At 41.6% G+C, this 22,722-nt stretch overlaps 1 protein-coding gene across 4 annotated transcripts; it reads left to right on the top strand.

The window, feature by feature from the left end:
* The first annotated feature begins 599 nt into the window (after positions 1 to 599).
* On the top strand, positions 600 to 22,176 carry arhgap27 (Rho GTPase activating protein 27). 4 transcript variants are annotated; one of them, XM_019262823.2, is made up of 19 exons: positions 600 to 786; positions 1,198 to 1,303; positions 2,417 to 3,255; positions 12,450 to 12,926; positions 13,762 to 14,001; positions 14,790 to 14,870; positions 14,984 to 15,106; positions 15,967 to 16,053; positions 17,240 to 17,307; positions 17,437 to 17,524; positions 18,596 to 18,697; positions 18,909 to 19,007; positions 19,651 to 19,762; positions 19,857 to 19,991; positions 20,182 to 20,280; positions 20,366 to 20,443; positions 20,568 to 20,699; positions 20,803 to 20,908; positions 20,998 to 22,176. In XM_019262823.2, the coding sequence occupies exons 3-19, from the start codon at positions 2,467 to 2,469 to the stop codon at positions 21,173 to 21,175; spliced, it is 2,994 nt and encodes a 997-aa protein (XP_019118368.2). In that variant the 5' UTR covers positions 600 to 786; positions 1,198 to 1,303; positions 2,417 to 2,466; the 3' UTR covers positions 21,176 to 22,176. The 4 variants fall into 4 exon arrangements, with proteins under 4 accessions (XP_019118368.2, XP_027144844.1, XP_019118369.2 ...); XM_027289043.1 differs by lacking the exons at positions 600 to 786; positions 1,198 to 1,303 and having other exon boundaries at positions 2,410 to 3,255; XM_019262824.2 differs by lacking the exons at positions 600 to 786; positions 1,198 to 1,303; positions 2,417 to 3,255 and adding an exon at positions 8,658 to 9,180.
* Positions 22,177 to 22,722: the final 546 nt, after the last annotated feature.

Genomic DNA, 22,722 nt, shown 5'->3' with positions numbered 1-22,722 from the left:
AACAGTGAGAATAAATAATTTACAGGTATAGTGCATGATTGGTACACAGGGTTATTGCACAGGGAGTACATCTGACAATATCAAGTCTATATATATATATGCTGTAAAATAATCCTCCTTTATTACAGACACGCTGTTTAAGTTAATCATCTGACTTGTGAAGTGGCACATGGTTGATATTTGACCTAGAAATCCAGCAGCGGACTTACACATGCCCCCATATATGGTGAAGCAAAGCTCTGCAAACAGCAAACATGCATATACAAATAGACTTCCTTGTGGTTTCTTGAGATGGTCTTCGTTTACAGTAACAGTTGTAACATGTGTTTATCAGTTGTAAATGCTTTCTTTTCTTTCTCTTGCTTTCATCTGCTTAAACTGAAACAAATAATGACCCTATATCTGTTTTATTTAACAAGTGTGTTACATTTTTAGTATTGTGACATAAAATGAATCATCAAACCCTGCAAACCTTCCCAGAGAATGCACAAATATGATAAATACACTGGGAAGTATCTCTGCAGTCACACTTCCCATTTTTTGTGGCTTTTAGTGCTGTTATGTATCAGGGCATGACTCTTTGAGCACCGAGACTCACGCTCAAGCAGAACAGGAAACAAGAGCGCGGTGGTAGTCGAGCCGAAGCGATATAAGCAAGCAGCAGTTTGAGCTCTGCGACTCCTTAGATACAAAAACCTGCTTCAAGGTCGTGTGAGAGAAATCCGATGACGGGGAAACAAAATCAGGCAAGTAGACAAAATGTTTCTCCCACACTGGAGCGTCAAGGTGAGTGAGCTCGAGATGTGATTTCTGTTACTGTTGAGTCAGGTTTTTTTAGCTTGAAAGCGTTTTTTAATTCATCAGAGCTGCGCTGACTCTACCCTTTCTCTTGTAAAATGATACTGAACTAACAAACTCAACATGATATTCTGAAATTTGTACATTATTTTATTCAATTTAACTTGGAAATGAGTCATAGAGATGAGTACGGTAATTTTCCGCATGTTGGTGAACTGTTTTTTCCAGTCTGTTTGTTTTTATTTGTCACTTTCATGTGTACATATATCCTGTATATGTTTACTCACTTGTTAAATATAAAATCTGAATGTTTAGTTTACCAATGACCACAACAACTTTTATTTAAAGTACCTGCTGACCATTGGATCTTGTTGTTTCTTTGCATTATCTGTGCTCTAGGAGACGATGAAGAGCTGTAAATACACTGAGTGATTCATGGATAAAAACATTGCCTGATATGGCAAACCGAGATTGCTAGGCGACATCAGACTGACGCCGAGTTGAGGTAGGTGCAGGCTTCCTGTTTTGTGGCTAAGCAGTTTTCATTCTGCTGCAACAGTGGCCTGACAGTAAGTTTTAGATTTGTTTTGCAGCAAATGGAAACAACTTCCTGTCTGCTCCTGTGCACAGAAATAGAGGCTTTTGCCTCAGCCAGCCCTACGCTCATACTCTCAGACCAAGTTACAGCAGAATTTCTTGTTAAGAGGCGTAAAACGGCTACACTATGGTCACAAAATGACTACAGACAGACAGAAAATGACCACAAGAGCGATAACAGCTACGATGAGTTGTATGTACAGTGACTTCAGAAAGACGCAAACTACCACAAAGAGACGCAAAATAACAAACAAAAAGACGCACAAGGACGATCACAAAATGGCTACAGAGACGCAAAAAAGGACAATAAACAGATGCAAAGCAATCATAAGGAGACACCAAACTACCTCAAAGAGACACATAGTGACTACAAAGAGACACAAAATGACCACAAAAGATACAAACTGTCACAAAACAACCTTAGTGATGAATAAAGACAACAAGCAGACAAACATAATAATTGCAAAGAGACACAAGACAACTACAAAGAGACACAAACGACTGCAAAGAGACACAAAATGACTGCAGAGACACAAACAACTACAGACAGACACAAACAACTACAGAGAGACACAAAACGACTGCAAAGAGACGCCAACAACTACAAAGAGACACAAAACGACTGCAAAGAGACACAAACAACTACAAAGAGACACAAAACTACTGCAAAGAGACACAAACAACTACAAAGAGTCACAAAACAACTCAAAAGAGACACAGACGACTACAAAGAGAAGCAAAATGACTACAAAGAGACACAAACAACTGCAAAGAGACACAAACAACTACAAAGAGACACAAAACAAGACTTGTGTAGGTAAATGATAAAGGTAAAGGTAAGGGTAGGTGGGTCTGTGCATAGGGGCCCATTGTCTTATTCCCAGGACCCCAACATGTGATGATTCAAGGTGAAAAGATGTAACATGTGTCAGTAGGTGGAAGTGTGTGTCTGTGTGCGTGTGTGAGTGTGAGAACCACATTTACAAAAGCCACACCAACTTCACGTTTCCTTTATTTCCAGCTCCAAGATGTCAGCACCTTAACACAGAGGCCACGCGGGTGCACCGGAGCATGGAGCTTGTGTCAGTGCAGTACGACTATGAGTACAAAGCGAAGGATGGTCGCCTTGTTTCCATCAAGCCTAATGAGAGTTACATCCTCGTCTCTAAGACTAATGAGCACTGGTGGCACGTCCGCAAAGACCAGCACACCAGGCCCTTCTACGTCCCTGCACAGTATGTGAAGGAGCTCCCATCACTCACTGAGGACTCTCCGGGTCCTAATAAGCTGGATTCACCTGAGTGTGTGACTAACAGTAAGCCAGCAGGTATGGCTAATACAACACCAGCAAGTGGAGCGATTAAACTATCAACTCATGGTGCTTCAAGAGAGACATACCGGTTCTCCACTTTTGGATTCTGTGAGGAGGTACCAGATATAAAACCCTGCAAGCCTCTGAACGAAGGACAGACCACCAGCAGCTTTGCACACACCCTGGATAATATAAAGACACACAATTCAACAGGAGGCTTTTCATCTGACTCAGCATCTCTGGAAACCGACGACTCCTCGCAGCTGTATGCAAAACCTCATCCTGTGCCAAAGGTCAAAAATGGACAACGGCAGTCAAAAAGCCCACCACAGGATGATAAAGTAGAACAGAACCAGACTTTTCAACAAGATGAAGACATGGACTTTCCTTTACCACCTGATTTACCAGTCTATGACAGCATACCAGAGATAAACGTCACACAGTTTGAAGCTTTTCCCGAGCTGCCTGATCCTGACGCATCAGACGACACATGTGAGCAGCAGAGTTTGACTCAAACCTCCTGTACAGACGCACTTTCTACTGAGCAGGTAAGGTTTTTATGCAACATTATGTTTTCATTCATAATTCTGCATCAGGCTCACTAGAGTGAGATCAAAATGTGTCAGTGTGGGGTTACAGCCAGGAGAGGGCGCAATGTTATCATATAAAAAAGTAGTTTGGCTACTAAATCCACAAAGGTGCAGTGCTGCAGAGGGTTTCATGCTTTAATCAAAGTAGATTTAATGAGGCTTTAATGTCAGTGATCAGCAGAAGAAACTCTTTATGTTGACACAGATCTCTACAAAGAAATGTAAAGTACTTACAAATATAAAATACACTTTACTGGTATGAAAACAACTTTATAAACCACTGCCCTTTACTTTTACATGAACTTAATGTCATATGCAGCTTTAATGATTTCACTTCCTGCTCTCAGGAGAACTGGATCTCATCTCACTTTCACTTAATTATCAGCATAAATCACGCTGATGAAGTTCATGAAGTATAAATACAAGTATCCAGAACGGTTGTACTCACCATGATCATAAGGGATATGTTGAAGTATCATCTGTTATATTTTCAGATCATATATTGTGTATTAAAGTTGTAGTTGAAACTGGAGAGAAACTTTATATAGTTCATGTCTGGAAGTTACCATAGCTGTCAGTCAAATGTAGAGGCGTAAAAAGTTTAAAGTTGTATAAAATGGAAATATTCAAGTACTCAAGCAGTAAAAGTTTTTCAAAATTGTACTTACTTAATCATCCAATACTTTAGTAAATGTGCCACCACTAGTCCCTAAAGCACACAAACGACATAAATAGGAAAGTTAAATACTTTCAGTGGTTTCAATTGTTTAAAGAAAATGAAGTGAAAATGAAATATGTAGGAAGATAATATGTCAAATAAAGAGCTCTGGATCACAGCACATATACAGAAATGCAGCTTTTTACCCTTTAAAAGTACTCAAGTAAGCAAAATATACTTAAAATACCATCAGTAAAAGTACTCATGACCCCTCTGCGTTACCGTTGTTTGTCGAAGTGGAGCTCAGTTTAACTTAAACCTATAAAAATAGATCTATGCTTTCTGTAAAATGAAATGTAATGCACATACAGTGGAACTACTCTAGTAAAAGTACAAGTACCTTGAATTTATACCTAAATGAGTACTCCTCTAAATTAGCATTACACTGCTAAAACATAACCACTCACAATTAACAGTAAAAAAAAAACATATGTTCCATGCGTCCTGACAACTACATTACCCACAACTCACCTGGAGCACTCAGACTTTGTGAGTTTTATGATAGTATAACCTCGAGCACAGATGAGGAGAGGGCTGTATAATTTGTCTTTAAGACTCTTTTTTTTTTTCATTTAAACTCAGTTTACGCTGACTCTAGTGACATCACTCGAGGAAATCGCGACTCGGGTGACATCACTTGAGGAAATCGCGACTCGGGTGACATCACTTGAGGGTTGAGATTGAAGGTTTTCTACAACATGTGAAGTAGTAGTAGTAGTTATAGTAACTCCCTGATACTTTGATGAGTACATAGGTGGAGTTTGACTTTAATTGCAACCCTTTGAGTAAATCTTACTTACTGATTAAAAACTGTTTGATTAGATTTAGATTAAATCACTTGACACTTTTTTTTTTTACAGTGAAGGTCCAACCTTGGAATACCGTGTTGGTTGAGTTCACAGTATCTGTGCCAGCTCATCTGCATATGAATAGCCGGCCGTCCCCTTCGTGCCATTTCAATGGGCAAAAAAAAAAAAAAAAAAAAAAAAGAGGTGTTTCTTGAATACCTCAGTAAAAAAGAAAGCAGCTGATCCAAGCTCTGAGTTTTGGTCAGGGAAAGTTTCCACGGGGCGTGGAGTGACTTTTTTTTTGGTTTGACTCCATTGTTTGGCAGATTGAGTTAATTTAGGAGGAGCTGGGAGATCACATGAGGGTTTGTCACTCCACAATCCCGCTGGTGTGAGAGTCGACAGCCAGGTAACAAACAGGTCCTGTCGGCTGGGTGGGTGGAAAGGAAGGAGTTAAATCCACAGCCACTCCCAAAAACCTCCAGCTGCTACCTGGTTTCCCCAGCACCGATGCCGATCCTGGGAATTATGATTAACAGCACCGCAGGGACGCAGGGAAGCGTCTGTGAAATCTAGAGCTCGTCTAACCTACTTCTCCTGCTGGATGTAGTTTTTTGTGTGTGTGTGTGTGTGTGTGTCTGAGTTGAATATAACCGACAGAAACTTTAGTTTCAGGTAAGTTTCACGGAAGTTTACCCTTGGTTTGTTGCACCTGTTGCAGGCAGCAAGGTTACAGGATCTTTTTGACTCATGTAATGGCTGCAAGCCTCTCCCAGTATACCCAGTCATTGTGTATGTGTGTGTGTGTGCATCATAACACTGTAATTATAGAGTTGTGAATTCATTTTAAACCATCTTTGTTATAATTTGTGTTTTCTGGTTTCTCCCTGTGCGGGAGCAGGAATGAATGAGTCCCACATTTGTAACAGGGCTGAGGACGTGCCAGGACCCCTCAAGTGCATTAATTCTCACCCCACAATGGAGGGCCATCTCCATGGTAATGTGAGGGAGGTCTGGCCTGACTCCCAACAAGCGGGGCTTTTAGAGCTTTTAGTGGCAGCCCTGCCATGCATGTTGGCTTGTGTGTGCATATGTAATGTGCAGAACTTGCAATTAGCTCAAATGTAGGTCACTTAATATCAAGGGGGGGGGTGTAGGGTTAGGGTTTGGCCCTCGCATGGGATGTTAAGTTTGGTAAGTCGAGGATAAATCCAGTTGGGATTGGGCAAGTTTGGCTGGTGTGAACTCGCAGAAACCTCAACATGAATGTGCCTGTTTTGTTTGATGGTGTTTTTATTCTCTTTTAAAGGTCCATTATTAATATCGAGCACATCCAGTGGATCTTTATCACTGCGTGGAGATAATTGTCACAAGGACTCTAAAGTCCCATTGATATTTGGCAACTAAAATTCAAGTTTCTTCCTCCTCTTCTTGCGCACATTTTTTGATATTCTGGCATTTAAAGCTTGTTCTTTTTAATCTTAATATTGTGAGCCTGGCTGAGAACAGTACCTACAAGAGCTCGGCCATTCCTGCTGCTTTCAAACTGACACAGACCTAATCAAATGTCAAAAAACCGCCCCAACAGGTAGTGTGAGTGTCTTGTTAGACCTCTCTCTCTCTCTCTCTGTCTCTCTCTCTCTCTCTCTCTCTCTGTGCATGCCTGCTTGAATCAACACGTGTCTGTGTCCAGAGTGTAAAACAGGTTGCATGCTCAGCCAGATGAGATGATGCACTTTGCTATTTAAATAGAAAGTTTGCAAGAATATTCTTTATGCACGATGTGACAGAGTTTGTGCCTCCAGGTGTGTTAAACACCTAGTTATCAATGTTGACTGTTTTAACCATCCGGATGAGCAAATATTGTCGGCTGCATGATAAATTTCTCAAGTTGTGACTTTATTTCTCAATCCAGGCAGCCAGATAAGACACACGTTCATGTTATGAGAACATGTTGGAAAGAAACCTCAACATATACCAACAAAACCGGTGATAAGATTTTTAATTTTGGTTGTACAAATTGAGGCAGAAGGTGTGTTTTCTTTTTTCCATCTTTGTTTGGACTAGTCAAAACTTCAGTTAAGTTGGCTAAAAGTCACAGACTGAATATATTTTCATCCAGACGATTGCGGATTCTGTAAATACCTTCAGAGCAGAAGGCCGTGTTGTCATGTTGCCCTGTCGCTCACACTTTATGTTAATACTTGTGAGGCGCACAAACTGGTGCTGAGGCGGGAATAATAGTACACTTCAGAAACAAACAATATGATTATTGGGTTCAGGATTGTAAAGTCACACCCGAACATGCAAAGCGAGGTAGGAGAAAGCAGAAAAACTGCATTTCTTTTTCCTTCCTAGAGTTTTGCTTCTGCAGAACATCTACAAGCTGGCACAAGGTTGGTGGAAAGGAGGTCAGGGACGTCTTATGTCTGATCTATAAGGTGTTTTGCATCAGCTGGTCTTTCTTGAAAGTTGTATGAGTCATACGCACGAGAATGTCTTGTGTCATTACTATCTGTAGAATGTTTTTGTAAAGTTATAATGACGTGCTTGCTCACAGAGATCCAAGCGTTCATTGCATCCCTGACTTGAACACAATGCTGCAGTTATTGGTGCAGAACTGAGGGACTAAAAATCACAGCAGAAGTCCACACAAGCTGCTCTCAGTTTGTTTGCATGCTGTTGACACCTTCGCAACCAAACGTCACGGTGGCATCTTTTGCGGAAGAGCTGCTTGTTTCCATTTCCAGTTTTACCTCAGAGAGACATTGCAGCAGCTGGTATTGATATATTTCCCCCTCCCACACAGAAAAGCCTTCACCTTCAGAGCAAGAGTGGGAGAAATCTGTCATGAACAAGCAATATCAGCAGCTTTTTGTACGTCAGCACGCAAGACCTGGCCCCGTAGTGCAAACATAAGAACGTGATAAGCTGATGGATTCCACATTGGGTGCGTTTCTGCAGTTATCCTGGATTTCTGGGCCCGCGAGGAGTGTGATGTAAGAGGAGGGGAAGCCAGATTGATTCAATAGCTCGACTGTGTGCTTTGTGGCGTGATTTGGGCCCCAATTTGGTACTCCATTGTTTGATTGGATGAGTGCTAATGTGGTTAAGTAATCAAGCAGATTGCTGCTTCATGCATTGCTGTAGGGGCAGAGAGTTGTCCGCTCTGAGCTTGAGGGAAAAAACGCTCGAGAACTAAACCCAGCTGCAGAAAAACAGCAAAGAGAAACGAGGTGTTATCTTTTAGCAGAAATTCAGACGCAGCAGCTTTGGATGTTTTTTCATGCGTTGCCACATTTGAATGGCAAACTATCTTCTGTCCAGGCACAGAATGTAAAAATGTTCTGGATGTTCCAGGAAGCATTGATTCAGCGCAGCCACGATACACCCACCGGGAGCGATCAACAAGCGTAGATGTGTCCGTTAGAGTTGACCGCAAGCCTCAAACCTAATTTCACATTCACACAAGCCTCAGAAACCTCCACACACACACACACGTTGCTCTGTCTGCTCACTGTCTTCAGATTGCTAATGTTGTCCTATGAAGGAGGAAGTGTCGATTTGAACAATTGGCTCTTAAAGCAGACTTCCTGTTTGAAGCATTCACTAAAAATAATGTCTCATCAGAATAGCGGCTCTCATATCATTGTGGGAAATTATTGCTTCCCCTTTTTTCCCCCCATTATTAGAGTGACCTACTACACATCTGTCGAAGGAAACATTTTATTGCTACTTTTCTTGTTCTGGTACAATGTTTTTTTTATTTCCAAAAGGTGTGTGCTCTTTAAATATTTCCTGGGTACGGTTCCTTTTTTTAATCATAAGGGCATACAAGCAGGAAGTAGGTTAAAGTGACATGCAAAGTTAATGTTTGTCCCTCTATCTCGGTCTTGTTTTCATTGCCTCTTTTCTGGATTTGGCTTTTAACACAGACAGACACACAGACAGTTACCCTCTACCCCCTATCCTACGCACACAGGATTTCATGCGCTGTTCGACACACAAACACAGACCTGCACACATGCACAGACCCACATCTCACCCAGTCCTCTCACAGTCCCTTCCTGCTGCTGCTGCTATTGTAACAGAGCTCACAGTTCTCCTTTCTATCTGGGCTGCAAACTGTCACAGCTGCTGTGCGAGGAGGAGGATGTGTGCATGAGGGCGTGAATGTACGTTTGCCTCTCTGCCATCACAAGTCGACTGCAGGTGGTCGCACGCTTTCGTCGCTGCAGTTCGGTATCTGTTTTTTTTTTTTTTTTGGGGATGTATGGCTCCTCTAAATAGAGTGATATAACCATGGTGGACATGTACTCCAGGGTTTGGCCAAGTCACCGGAACAAGCAGAGCTTGACCCTGCCGGTGGTTCCCCAGGTAGGTGATGACGCTGACATCAAAAAGCAGCTTTTATTGCCGAACACAGATCATAAAAATTTCACTCTGTGCTCTGTGTGTGTTTTGGATGTTTTGATAACGGGCTCGCTTCCTGCTTTGCGTAAAACATGTCAGCTCTGCCCCTGTGTGTCTTTTCCTGTGCTGAGCGAAAGTGGCGTAAACAGTTGTGAGCTGACAGCTGCCGCTCAAACGCTCAGCCATCATGAAAGTCGGTTTTGATGGTTTTAGGTCCTTTTAGTTTGGATGTTTGAAGTGTTGTGTACGTCATCTCATGTGTCGAACAGCGTGGGCTGAAAGAAAGCAGCGTTCAGGTTTGAATTTGACCTGTTTAAGTTATCAGGAACTCCTTATGTCACAACAACAATCAGACCAGAGCACAAGTATGGGTCTCATGGGTTTGTGGTAGAAACTGCTCCTACACACATGCAGAAATACTAACTAGGGCATAACCATAAAAACCAGGTAATGAAGGGAAAGCACTAATCCATCAGTTTAGAAGTACTCCTTCACAATTAAAGTCCTGCGTTCAGAATCCTAAGTGAAAAAACACAGAAATGTGGTATCAAAAGTAAAAGTGCTGCTCCTCTGCTGAAGAAAAACACATGACGTGTTACTGATTCATGGATATTTGAGCAACATTTGACCGGTTATTGGTTAAGGTGGAGCTAATTTTAACTTGTTAGGTATTTCCTAACAGTCACAAGATGAATCACAGAGGTAATGCGATGGCAAAAGAAAGGATGAATGGATAATTTTAACTCAATAAATTATCTTAAATGATGAATGATGACGTCTATTGGTCATATGTCTCTCATAGACGTGTTTTTGAAGGGTCACAAGCCAAAAAGGTTAGAAAATGTGTTCAAACTTAAAATAAAAAAACATGTTTGTGTACGTAAAATCTTAAAAAAGTAACAAGTAACTAGCTGTCAGCAGAGTAAAAAGTACAATACAGTGTAAGTATAGTGTAGGCATAAAGGAAAAAACACAACTTTGAGGTCCAGTGCTTGAGTAAATGTGGTTGGACTGACATATTTGCATACTAGTATTTGTATTTCTACTATTTGGTGGTATTCCCATCAGAGCAATTGTTGACATGTGCAGTTTTCCTATCATTGCATGCAGGGTGGGGACATTCCAGTGAGGCTATTTCAGAGATCAATGATGCAGCTCTTTCATTTCCCCTGTCTGTCTCCGTGCGCTCTTTACAATCAATCTGCTTCGGGGTCAGCTTGTCTCGATGTCCACATCGACTGCCCTCGTGGTTATATCGAAATCAATCACGAAACAAAGTCGGCAAAGTGGCAACGCTGAAAAGACAAATAACAAAACACACAGTCGATTGTGAAATCGATCGATGTCGAAATGCTCTCCTCCCCTTTTGCGATGCAATACTTTTGATTTATGGTTTACTTTTTTATGAACTCCTCAGATTACTGGAAGTGGTGGACAGCGTGTCCACATCCTTTACTTAAGTAAATGCGTCAATACTACAATGTAAACGTACTAAAGTGAAAGTACGCTGATGGGTCAGTTCAGTTGAAGAAACTATTTGTTTTACTTTAAATCAACTTGTTTAAAGAGAAAGGAGTGTCTTCAAAAAGTTGCTCGAAAAATGAAAGTTTGTTGTAGCAAATGCATTTGCTCTAAAAATACACATTTTAAAGAAAATAAGACTTCAAGGACTCAGTTACGCTGCTGCCACGCCAGAAAAGACAATCAGTAACAAGTTTAATGTTAGAACAATATATATATTCTTTAAGTTTAAGTTAGCACGACATACAAACTTCATGTTGTCACAGGAAACTTGAAATGTTTCATGTTATAACTTGGAAGTATCATGTTGCGACAGTGAACCTTTTACGTTCTAACATGATGCTGACCTTTTTCTGCACTTCTCCTAAATGCAGACTGAAATGATAAAAAACATTTCAAACTCTGAACGATGCATGATGGTGGATGAAGTGACCGGTAACTACAGCTCTCAGATAAATGTAGTTCAGTCAAAAGTATCTAAAAGGTGCCTCTGAAATGGAGTAGAAGTATAAAGTAGAATACTCAGTATAAGTACCTCAAAATCTAAATGCACTTGCAAAATTTAAATGCTTACTTTCCACCACTGTCTCGGCTTCTCTGTTTCTTCTTTTAAGTGCTGCACATTTAGCTCTTTAGTGATGAACAGATACAGCTCAGACTAACACTCGGTCTTGGTAAATATAGACCATGAGGCGAGCTGAGAGACAAGAGCTTGTCAGAAGTGTAGTCTGAAAGAGATAGCGGCAGCCGCTCTTTGTATTTGCGCCATCATGACGGCGCTTGAAAGACCCTCCGGGTCGGTAGATCCCGAGAGTCTCACGGTCAGGAAGAATGGTCTCGGTGGAGCACAGGTGAGCGTTGTTTTGTATTCTTGGCATTTCAGGTGTAACAGCGACACTTGACGTTGCGTCACAGTTTCAGAGTGCTCAGGACAGAAGCGGCCTTTCATCACTCACTCAGTTTCACTCAAATTGTCGTCTTCTAAACAAATTAGTTGTGGTGATCAGGCCTTATTTGCATGCCATGTCCTGCCATGTCGTAGCCAGCCGGGTCATGGAGCTGTGTTTATGAAAGTAATACCACATGGAGCTTCCTTCAGAAACTGAAAATGCAGTTTGATTTAGAACAATGAGAAGTTTTTATTCATTATAGGAAATGTAGTTGTTGTTGGGGGAAGATAAAGCCTGATTATGGCGGTTTTTAACCAACTTTCCAGCCCTCTGCAGTTGGCCTGTGGTCAGACGCTGTCAGTGGTATGGTAGTTCATCTTTTTTTTTTTAATTATTTGTCATACTATCACAGCGAAACACACCACACAGCCCGGCACGCGTTGGTGTGCTTTGGCAGGGTGATTAATACAGACTTAAACTCTGGACATTGTTCAGACATTAGATCATTTTGCTCATGCGTTGGTGTTTTTGTGCACAAGACTAGACTTAGGTAATGATCATTATTGTGGCAGGAACGCCTTTGTGGTGTGGGTGTGTGTGTGTGTGTGTGTGTGTGTGTGTGTAGATGTAGGCTACTTCCTGTGCTCGTTAAGATGCGGAAGGCTAAACTAAGAACAACAGCTGATACTTTACATGGCTACCTAAGCTTTTGTCTCATGAAAAACTAGTTAACAAGTGATGAAAGTGTCTCTTATAAAAGCACACACACTCTTCCTTTGTTAACTTTTGTTCTACGTCTGCATTTTTTTGACCTTGTCACAGGTGAAGAATGAAAGTCTTCGATCAGCCGTGTACGTCAACGTAGCAGAACTTCGCCAAAGCATCTCTGAGTCTCCCCCGTCGGGTCCTTCGTCCTACTCTCCTTCCTACCTTGACCCAGAGGGATGGGAGGTGCATGTTGACGAGGAAAGTGGACAGGAGTACTACTACCACCCCACGACAGGGCGCACCACTTGGGACAACCCCTTTCTAGACTCCCCCACAGACCCTGAGTCGCTCCGCGTGGAGGAGACTTGTTCCCCGTCGCCTACTCCGTCTCCTTTATTTTCTCCATCCACCGCCAGTCCTCCTTCTGCGTGGACCTCAGACTGGGAAGAGTTGGTGGATGAGACCAGTGGTCGGCCCTACTTCTACAACCCAATGTCTGGGGAGACGTCCTGGGAGCCTCCAGAGCAGCTGAGCCCATATCCCCCTCTGATGGAGCCTATGAGTGTGCACAGGTTTCACGAGGACGGGCCGGTAAGGACAGCCTGGCTGCTCTACTTAGCATCTCTCTTTCTCCTGTTTTAGCTTCACCCAGGGGAAAGCTGTAAATACAGTCCGCTTTTAATGGAATTAAATCTCCTGCACCTACATAGCAGACAGGACTCATTTTCATCAGGAAATCTCACAGCACACGTGCTAGAACGTCCCCAACTGTGGTGCCCCTAACTTTGAAAAGAGCTTATACGTCTGTCCTCATTTTGAAGTCATCGTATGAGTACTCAAGACAATCAGAGTCTCCAGGAAATGTTTGGAGGAATCTCTCAAAGCAAATGATTTCACACGAGCAACAAGTGACCTCTTTTCTGCCCCATAATGGCTTTTTTTTTTGTGTGTGTGAGCTAGAGAACAACATTAATGGGTCAAGAAAGAATAACACTTTGAGGCCACGGAAAAGCTGTAACTTATTTATCAAAGTCATGGAAAAGTCATTGAGCTTTGTATCAGGGTCAGAAAAGGGAAATGAATTCAGCTGACATTGTTCAGTTCGATGTAGCAAGATTTAAAGATCGTCAAAAAGGTGAAGTGAGGCAGCGTCGTCGCTATTAATTACTGTAAACGATCCCAACGTGGAGGTTGGGACTATCGAAGCGATGATTAAAGCAACAATATTTCCCCAAAAAGGTCACGAAAAAGGCAGTTTCAATCAATTCTGGACAGTTTTCCCTCTTTTAGGACTCTAAAAACAGTCAAAATCAAACTGTATGCAGCTCTTTAACATATGCAACCATTGACTAGGGGCTGTCAGGCACCAGAAAGTTTGGGAGCCAATGAAAAGTTAGATATTCTACCTGTGTTCTCATGTTTCCAGCCTCCTCTACCTGAGGAAGACTATCCCCCGGAGGATTACCCAACTGCCGACCAACGAGAGTCCTACGAAGACCTCCTCGCCACGGGCCCTTCCACTCTACCTAAAGAGTACACCTTCAGCCATGTGAGCCGGACCGTCATCCCGAGGGCCAACCTGGACCGCAGTACCCCGGCTGGTTGGACCCTCACCGTGGATCCCAACGGGACCTGGGTGTTCACCAGTGAACACTCTCCAGAGCAGGTAGCTCCAAGGACTGACTGATAGGACAGAGAGGAAGATCCACAAAGGTCCTAAATGCAGTCAAGATGCTCTCTGTTTTTAGTCACTTTAAGAGTGTTGGATGTTTAATTGCAGAAAGTATTTTAGGGTCATTTGGGATTGTTTTGATGGCAGCAAGGGGCCGGCCTTCAGACAGTCTGTCCTCTAAGACTTTCATGGTGTTGCACTTGATTGTACCCACGAAAGGTAACGAAAAGATTTCTGAAGGGTCTGCTTATGCATCTGTGAGGTTAAACTTAGACTCAGCGGTTCTTTGAACCTAAGTTTGAAACATAAAGTACAGAATCGTTAGTTTTGCAGGTAGGCGTAGGGGAACATGCACTTCTGCACACAGTCACAGTCGTGGACGTCCATGTAATGTTTTTTTAAGATATGGACAAACTGACTGACCTTTAAGAGAGAGATTCAAACTCTGCATATATTCTCATTTCCACATGCGTGACCAAACACAGAGTGAAGTGAAGTTTGATTATTCAAAGCTGAATTACCAGTTTTGGATCTGGACTGTGGGTGAAGGGTTTTTCACGTACATCACTCTCTCTTTTTCTTACTGTAACTATGGGATATTATTTAAAAATATACAAAGATACATTGTATTTCGAGGAAGTTTTTCTACTTTGAGCTACTACACTCACCTTTTCTTTTCAAACTAATCAACCGAAGCGGCGAATCCACTTTTGTTTTATACTTCCTGCCCCGTTTGATTACTCTGAATCATCTTTAACTAAGAAATGTTTGTTATGTAACAGTGGATCAAGTCTGTGGATGATCGAGGGCAGACCTACTACTATCTGAGAGACGGCTCCAGGTCTCTTTGGACGCTGCCTGAGGTAAAGATCCTTCGCTACAACAACAGTTTGTTCACGATGTAACAATTCAGGACACAAATCCACCTAAAAAGTAGCAAAATTCAACTGAACTAAATTTGTTTTGGACCCTCCAGGCTCCTGCAGCTCATGGCCAGTCCAGGATGGAGAACGGGTTGGAAGCGGAAAACGTGTCGGTGATCAAAAACTGGAGACACACCATGGGACCTTCGCAGTTCAACTTGGCCCCGGATGACGGGGTACATCAGACACACACTCACTCAGACCTGCATGTACATGTACACTCTGTGTGTGTCACACATCCAGGGTGTGTCCGCTGGCTTAAACAGAAAGCTTTAGTCAGGCAGAAGCAGTAAGGGTGAGTCCTTGTATAACAGCGGACACTCCCAGGTTTTTAAACCCTTATTTAGCAAGGCAAATCAACTGCAGTGCAGTCGTATTTACAGTAGCAGCTCAGGGACAGAGCTGCAGCAGAAGGAGGAAGAGGGTTACAATTGTACACAAACACACTATGACCCCCTATTATGCAACTCAGCTGTCACAGTCAAGGGTTTGACACCTTGCTCAAGGGCACGACAGTGAAAGGAAAGGTTTATTTCTCCCTGATATGATCCATCTTTAAAGTTTTTAGATGTGTCGTTGGAGTGGACACCTGAAATTTCCAAACATATGTGATCAATGAACGTCTCATTTCAAAACCGCAGACCTCGTCCTCTTCTGATTTCAGTCGTTGCACCAGATTTCAGAACCCGGCTGCAGGGATTTGCTCCCATGCTGGTTGTGGTGATTTTTAAATTCATCCCAGAGGTGTTGGACGGGCGGGTTGAGGTCCGTGCTTTGTGCATGCAAGTCTTCCACACCTAACTGGGAAAACCGCTTCTTCTTTAGGGACGTGGTTTTGTTTAGGGGGCTATTGTCATGTTGAAACGGGAAAGAGACGACCACAAACAGTTCGCGTTAAGTCGCGTTAAGATTTCTCTAACATACGAGGACACCTATGTCCTGTTTTGGCTAGAAAATATATTGTATGTGTTACATATATGTGTTTTTTTAATATAATTTCATGAATTCTAAATCATTAAATCTTCTTCTTGTTCAGAGGTTCGTCCCAACTCACCGGAGGAACACGTCAGACTACAGCAGCGACAGCTCCAGCACAGGAAACTCTCCGGAGACGCAGCATAATGTGAGTTGAACTTGCCTTTCGGTCTGCAGATACTTGTTACTCTGGAATAACTCGAGGCTGAAATCATGTGACCTGCCCCTCCGCCCTCCTTCCCTCTGAACGGTGTTCTGTGTCTCTCTCTCTCTCTCTGAAGGCTTTTGGGTTTAGACCCTGGAGAAACCCATATTATCTGACCTCGAGGTGGCTGCGCTATAATGTGGGTTGTAACTCTTGAGCGCTCACCTGAGCTTCATGCATAGATAGCAGCGTCTATCTATGATGGGCCAAAGGTGTGACTTTAGATCCCTCAAGGAGCATCTGAACGTTATCTTCATTTCAACCCTCCTGTTTGTTTTGTCATGACCAAACCACCTCCCAGATACTTTATATGTCCACATTGTCGTCTGAGCCATGCAGGGAATTCAAGTCATGTCCCGCTGTGATCGCCCGTTCAATGGAAAGGACAAATTATACATAGCCGCACTGTTCCGCAACATGCCGCTTCGCAACGGTCATTACTAAATGACCACTGTACGCCTCCAGCAATGAAATGTTTCCATTCATACTCTGACGCTCTTTTTTAGCAGAAGTTCCCCATTTAATGTGACTAACAGTTATTAATCTTTACTCCTCTGTGCCATGGAGCGCTGTTGTTGTTGTTGTCCAGAATCTATAAAAAACACAGAGTGAGTCACAGTTTGTACTGAGTGAAATGTTCCTTTATTCTCATGCACACTCACACACACACGCTGTAGTTTATTTTGAGTCCATGCTGCTGCTTTGAATGCTCCCCAATAAATCCATGATTCACTCACTGTTTTAGTGCAGCTCCCTCCTCTTTCAGAATAGTACTGAGCCTTTTTAAAAAAAAAATAAAATTAAAAATATAACTGTGACCTATTTTTAAATGTTTGTTTAAATGGAGTGAATCAGCTGGAAGCCGAGTGTCAGAGAGGAAGGGGAAGTCTGAAAGTGTTGCTAGACGCACGAACACGTCGGTGTTTTCGTGGAATTTCTTCTTTTTCTTCACACCCAGACCAAACGAAACGTTTCGTTTGTTTCCATGCAGCGATGTCGAAGTATTGCATGGCTTCATGGATGAAGTGTGTCTCTCATATCATCACATAGCCTGTCCTCATGCATGAGCACAACAGAAATAGTCTATAAGGAATTAAAGTCATCGTTTTTTTTTCTTCTCCTTCTTCAGGTACAAAACTTAGAGAAAGCCGGGATCCTCAACAAAACTAAAGTGTCTGAGAACGGCAAGAAAGTGAGGTGAGCTCGCTCACGTTACAGATGTTGTTTGGGTGTGTTTGAAGTGTCGTGTATCGTCCCCCCCGCCCGAGGCTCTATGCATTATTTTGACGTAGTGATTTAATTTTTGTTGTTTTTCACTCATTTCAGGAAAAACTGGACCCAGACGTGGACGGTTCTCCACGGAGGAGTGCTGACGTTCCACAAAGACCCAAAGTCTGCAGCCATGGGGGCCTCGGTACGATACAGAATATAATAATATAGAAGGAATCGAGTATTTTAGATGTGAAAGTGCTTGAAGAACATTTTCCAGATTATACTCACAAACTTTTATTCAAGTAACGTCTTTAATGCACGTCATGGAGCATGTTCACAGTACTTTAACAGTGAAATAAGATCCTGCAAAGTGAATAAGTGTTTATAATATATAGTATAATAAGTTTCTGTGTACGTTTTATGCACATTTTCCATTGGAATTTGATTTGAAGTCGTTTTTACGCTTGGTTGAGAAAATAAAATGCAACAAAGTGCAACAGGAACAGGTAAAAAATCACGACATGCCTAACCTTTGAGCCATGAAATTAAGATGAGATGAGATGCGATAGACTTTATTGATCCCACACTGGGAGAATTCACTTAAATAAATGTAAGATACACTAGAAATAAGAAAAAAATAAGATAAAGTAAAAGTTATGTACACCTTGTTGGATCATTTCACAGAAATACTTGCGCTGTATACACATTGTATGCACAGCATTATACTAAGATGCACTTTTATAATGTAAGTGTACATTATCCGCCTCTTGTTTGTTGGCAGATCAGTAAAATCTCAAGAAAATGACACATTAATAGAAACCGAACACTTGAACTAAACGTACTTTGTCCAGCACTGTTTGCTGTTCATGTTTGAGGACTCTCACAGTGGAAAGCGTTCATGCTGTGTTAATAAGAAGCCGTGACACTTGAATGCTGCGTTCCTGCTCACGTTGCATTCTGTACATTTCTGGGAGGCTTGAGAAGTCGTTTTATTTTCTGTCTTGGAGTCTCAACACATTTCTAGAAACCCTTTCTTTTTTTTAATACACTTTGGCACTTTGGTGTCCAGTTTCCAACCGAAGAAAGAAAATGAAACATTAAACTGCTGCATCGGTGCACACGGCTGTCGTGTCGCCTTTGTGAGGTGTGACAGCACAGACAAGCCCTCGGGTCCTGAGATGACAGGGACAGTGATGGCTTTTATTTAACTCCTTGTGGAATGCTGCGGCGTCGGTTTCGTAAACAGCTGTATTATTCTTTTTACCCTGCGCAGAACAAGACAAATCAGATCGTCCCAGAGTTCACGGTGGAGCTACGGGGAGCGACGATTGGCTGGGCCTCAAAGGACAAGTCCAGCAAAAAGAATGTTTTAGAGGTTTGTTGACATTCAACAAGATGTCGATAATCTTGAGCAAATAACACGTGTGGTTATATTTTTAGTGTGTGACTCATACAGAACGTTTCAGCTCCAGTGTATTAATATCCAATATTAAAATAAATGTAAAGTTAATGAGTAAAAGGAAAATCACCTGGGAACGGTCTAAATAAATCTGATGAATATGTATGTCATCGTCTCTCTCCTCCAGTTAAAAGGGAAGAACGGCGTGGAGTTTCTGATACAGTACGACACAGAAAGCATCATCAGCGACTGGCACAAAGTCTTAACGGACACCATACGACAACTGGTGAGGCCTTTGATTGGTCGTAATAATTGATTGAGATCTGACTTAAAGTTTGACATGGAGGGAAATATTTGCTTCAGAGCAGTGGATCTCAAACGTGCCTTCAGATGCAGATGCCACAATTTAGTATCAGTTATTAATAATGATGATAAGGGAAGCAAAAAAAACAGTTTTGGTCTCTGTAGCTAATTTCCCCGTTCATGACAACTGTACTGAGGGTGAATTTATATACAACTCACCTGTTCACATTATATTAAGGCTTAAAGTTATGCAGGATTAACAGTGTGACCACTTGATTGACAGGTGGGTGCTGTTACAGATGGTTTATTACAGATGTAATTCGGCCCGCCTCAGGTCCACTGATGATCCACGTCTGTGCCGATTTTTAGGTTAGCCGGGAAGCGGAAGAAGTTATTTATGTTATGCTTATTCATGCTTGTGTCGTTCTGCACCTGTACCACAAATTTCCCCTTGGGAATTAATAAAGACGCCTTGAAGTTGAACTTGGACTCACGTGTCCCAACAGCGGGGTCGACAGTTTAAGACAAAAATAAGTTGAGAGGAACTTTATTTAGACAAATGATGAACTGCTGATTAATTAAAAAGTATTTTTCTGATTCACTCTCTTCATATGTTTGTGCATCAGGAGTACCAGGACCATCATTCAGAGGAGGAGGACAGCGACTTATACGAGAAGATCGGCAGCACAGATGTGGCACGAGACGACAAGTTTGGAAGCACCGTAGACAAACGAAGACGTGAGTTGAATGATGTTGAATTAGATAAATCACGCTGCAACAACAACCGTTTTTTAAATGTCACAATCTCATCTGTGTTTTTTTTTTTTTCCAGCCTCCAGACCGTCTGTCACACACTCGTCCAGCTCTGGAGGAGATGCAGACCAGAAGAGGGTTCGAACCAAGCTGATGAAGTTCCTCATGAAACGGCCCACGCTGCAGTCTGTCAAGGAGAAAGGCTACATCAGAGGTACTTTCATACAGTCGTACGTAAGGTCGTGTAGTTTCTTTTTTAAGACCGGAGCTGATTTGAATAGAAGCAAATAAATAAAAAAAAAGGGAAACAAGAAAATCAACCCAGAAGTGCCTGAAATTCACAGTTTGTGGTTATACACAGATTTAATGTTACTAACTAATGATAATGTTCTTTTCCTCTGTAGATAATGTGTTTGGGTGTCATCTGGCCACGCTGTGTTCACAAGAGAGGACTACAGTTCCCAGTTTTGTGGAGAAATGCATCAAAGCTGTAGAAAACAGAGGTAATCCACCTTCACGGGCCGAACATATCGACGTTTTTTTTGTTGCTTTGTGTCGTATTAAATCTGACTTTCTGGTGCTTTACAGGTTTGGACATCGACGGACTCTACAGAGTGAGCGGGAACCTCGCCGTCATCCAGAAACTACGCTTCAAGGCCGATCACGGTAAAGTTTATTAATATTTTAATCAGAAAGCAAGAGGACTCAGTGCAGTATCTCACTGTAGACAGCAGCGCCCCCTGCTGTGTGCTTTAATGACCCCGTGTGCATGTTTGTGTGTTTCAAACAGAGGAGCTGGACCTCGAGGACGGCCAGTGGGAGGACGTTCACGTCATCACCGGAGCGCTGAAGCTGTTTTTCCGAGAGCTTCCCGAGCCGCTTTTCCCGTTCAGCCACTTTAATAAGTTCATCGCAGCCATCAGTGAGCAGACCTTTGAATCTAAATACATCAGATATTTAAATTAACGTTAATGATGCAGGTGGTGTTGATTATATTTGAACTTTTGTCCTGTTTTTTTTTGCAGGAATTCCTGATTACAACACAAAACTGTCTTGTGTTTATGAACTGGTCAAAACACTCCCCCCTTCAAATCACGACACCATGAAACTTCTTTTTGGGCATTTACGCAGGTACGCTCCATCACGTTTCCATCACGCAGACAAAGAGAAGAGATATTATGACTCCTCGTGTAATTACACCGTTTTTCTGTCTCTCGCAGGGTCATCCAATTCGGGGAGGACAATCGCATGACCGTGCAGAATGTGGCAATCGTATTTGGCCCGACTCTGCTTCGGCCGGAGACGGAGTCGGCCAACATCACCATGCACATGGTCTTTCAGAACCAGATAGTGGAGTTCATCCTGAACGAATACGAGCGTATCTTCTACTCCAGCTAAAGCAAGACCCCGGGAACACAAAGTGCTGAACGTGCTCGAGTTATTTGAAGTGCTAGATTTACTTTTGCATGCACATAAACAGCTTCAAGTGCAACATAAAAACCCCCTCTTGTAAAATAAGTTTAAAGGGCTCTTCAAGTTTTCTTCGCTTGGAATATTTGAGGTTTAACAACGTTTAAAAAGAAAATAGATAAAGGGATCTTCAAATGGTCTTTGCTGAGAATATTTGAAGCATGTTTTAACCTCTGTTTGTCCAGTTTTACTCCGTAGGAGGCTGACACTGTTAGGACTATATTTGGCAGTATTGTTAGATTGGAAATCGAGCCAGACGGATGTCGGTGGTTCGGTTTTGGTCTCAGAGCTAATTGAACTTGTTTTGTTTGCGTGACTGTGTCAGATCGCTCTCGGAGACTCGAGCTGTCTTGATCTCGCGAGATTTTAACTGTTTATTTGTGTTGTTTTGTTGTTTTTTTTGTCTAAATCGCAGCGATAACTGAACCCAAGTCAAACCCGGACGGACACATTAATACTCTCTTTAAGTCTGTGATTGCTTCCATCTTTATTTTTAGAACGTTTAATGACCTTTAAATATTTGTTTTGAATTTGAGATTACAGTATATCACGTATGGCAATAACTGAGATTCTAATATTGTGTTTTGCTTCCCAGTCTCATTTTTACCCATGAATCTTATTGTAATATAGAAATGTATAAAAAGAAATATTAATACCAACATCTCGCTGTGAAGTAGATGGTGACATAGAATACTTGTGCAACCTTTTAGATTGTTTTCCACTGAACCCCATTTTTATTTTCAATCATGCTGTACTTGAAGAAGAAACTGTATAATAACACCATAGAAATATAAACTAGTACGTTTGACCAGGAAACAGAAAAGTGGATTCTAGAAAAAGATGTACGACCTGTAAATAGAAATAGATGCATATTTATGCTGGAAGTTGTTGAAAATGCACAAGTTATTCCTTAATAAAAAATAACTTTGTAAAAAAAAAAAAAAGTTTTTTTTATGTTTTTATTCGTACCATAAAGATGTGTGTAAACATAAACAACATAAACATAAAAAGGTTTTTCAAACACAGAAGTGCTCAATGTTTATAGTTAATGGTCCAGTGTGTCAGATTTAGAGAGCTATGGACAGAATAAGGCAGAAATTTAATATAATAACCTTTTTATTTTTAAGTTTTTACAGTAAACACTGGACTTTTTTTGCCACGTATGTTATAGTTTAACCTTTAAATGTTGCTGCTTGGTGAAGGTGGAGCTATTTGTAACTAACACACATTTATACGTTTTATACACAAGCATGGTTCATACATACAGAAATATTATAAATACTTAATAATATAAGCACCATAAAACAGTAACAATATTTTTATTTCTAGCTTGTTTATCATGTAATGCTATTTTGGAGTGTGTGTGAACTTAGCTTGTTTATCATGTAATGCTATTTTGGAGTGTGTGTGAACTTTATTTGAACATACTACTTTTTAAAATAGTTTTCAGGTTTTTATAAACCAAAACAATTAAG

The sequence above is a fragment of the Larimichthys crocea genome, chromosome XVI (genome assembly GCF_000972845.2).
Source record: "Larimichthys crocea isolate SSNF chromosome XVI, L_crocea_2.0, whole genome shotgun sequence".
Lineage (NCBI taxonomy): Eukaryota > Metazoa > Chordata > Actinopteri > Sciaenidae > Larimichthys > Larimichthys crocea.
The sequence above is the reverse complement of the archived record's forward strand: the minus strand, read 5'-3'. Positions and strand labels throughout refer to the sequence as shown.

Coding starts and splice junctions, on each gene's coding strand:
- arhgap27 (XM_019262823.2), top strand. CDS start 2,467: ATGGAGCTTGTGTCAGTGCAGTACGACTATGAGTACAAAGCGAAGGAT. Junction 17,525..18,595: donor CTGCAGCCATGGGGGCCTCG/GTACGATACAGA, acceptor TACCCTGCGCAG/AACAAGACAAATCAGATCGT. Junction 19,763..19,856: donor CACCGTAGACAAACGAAGAC/GTGAGTTGAATG, acceptor TTTTTTTTCCAG/CCTCCAGACCGTCTGTCACA.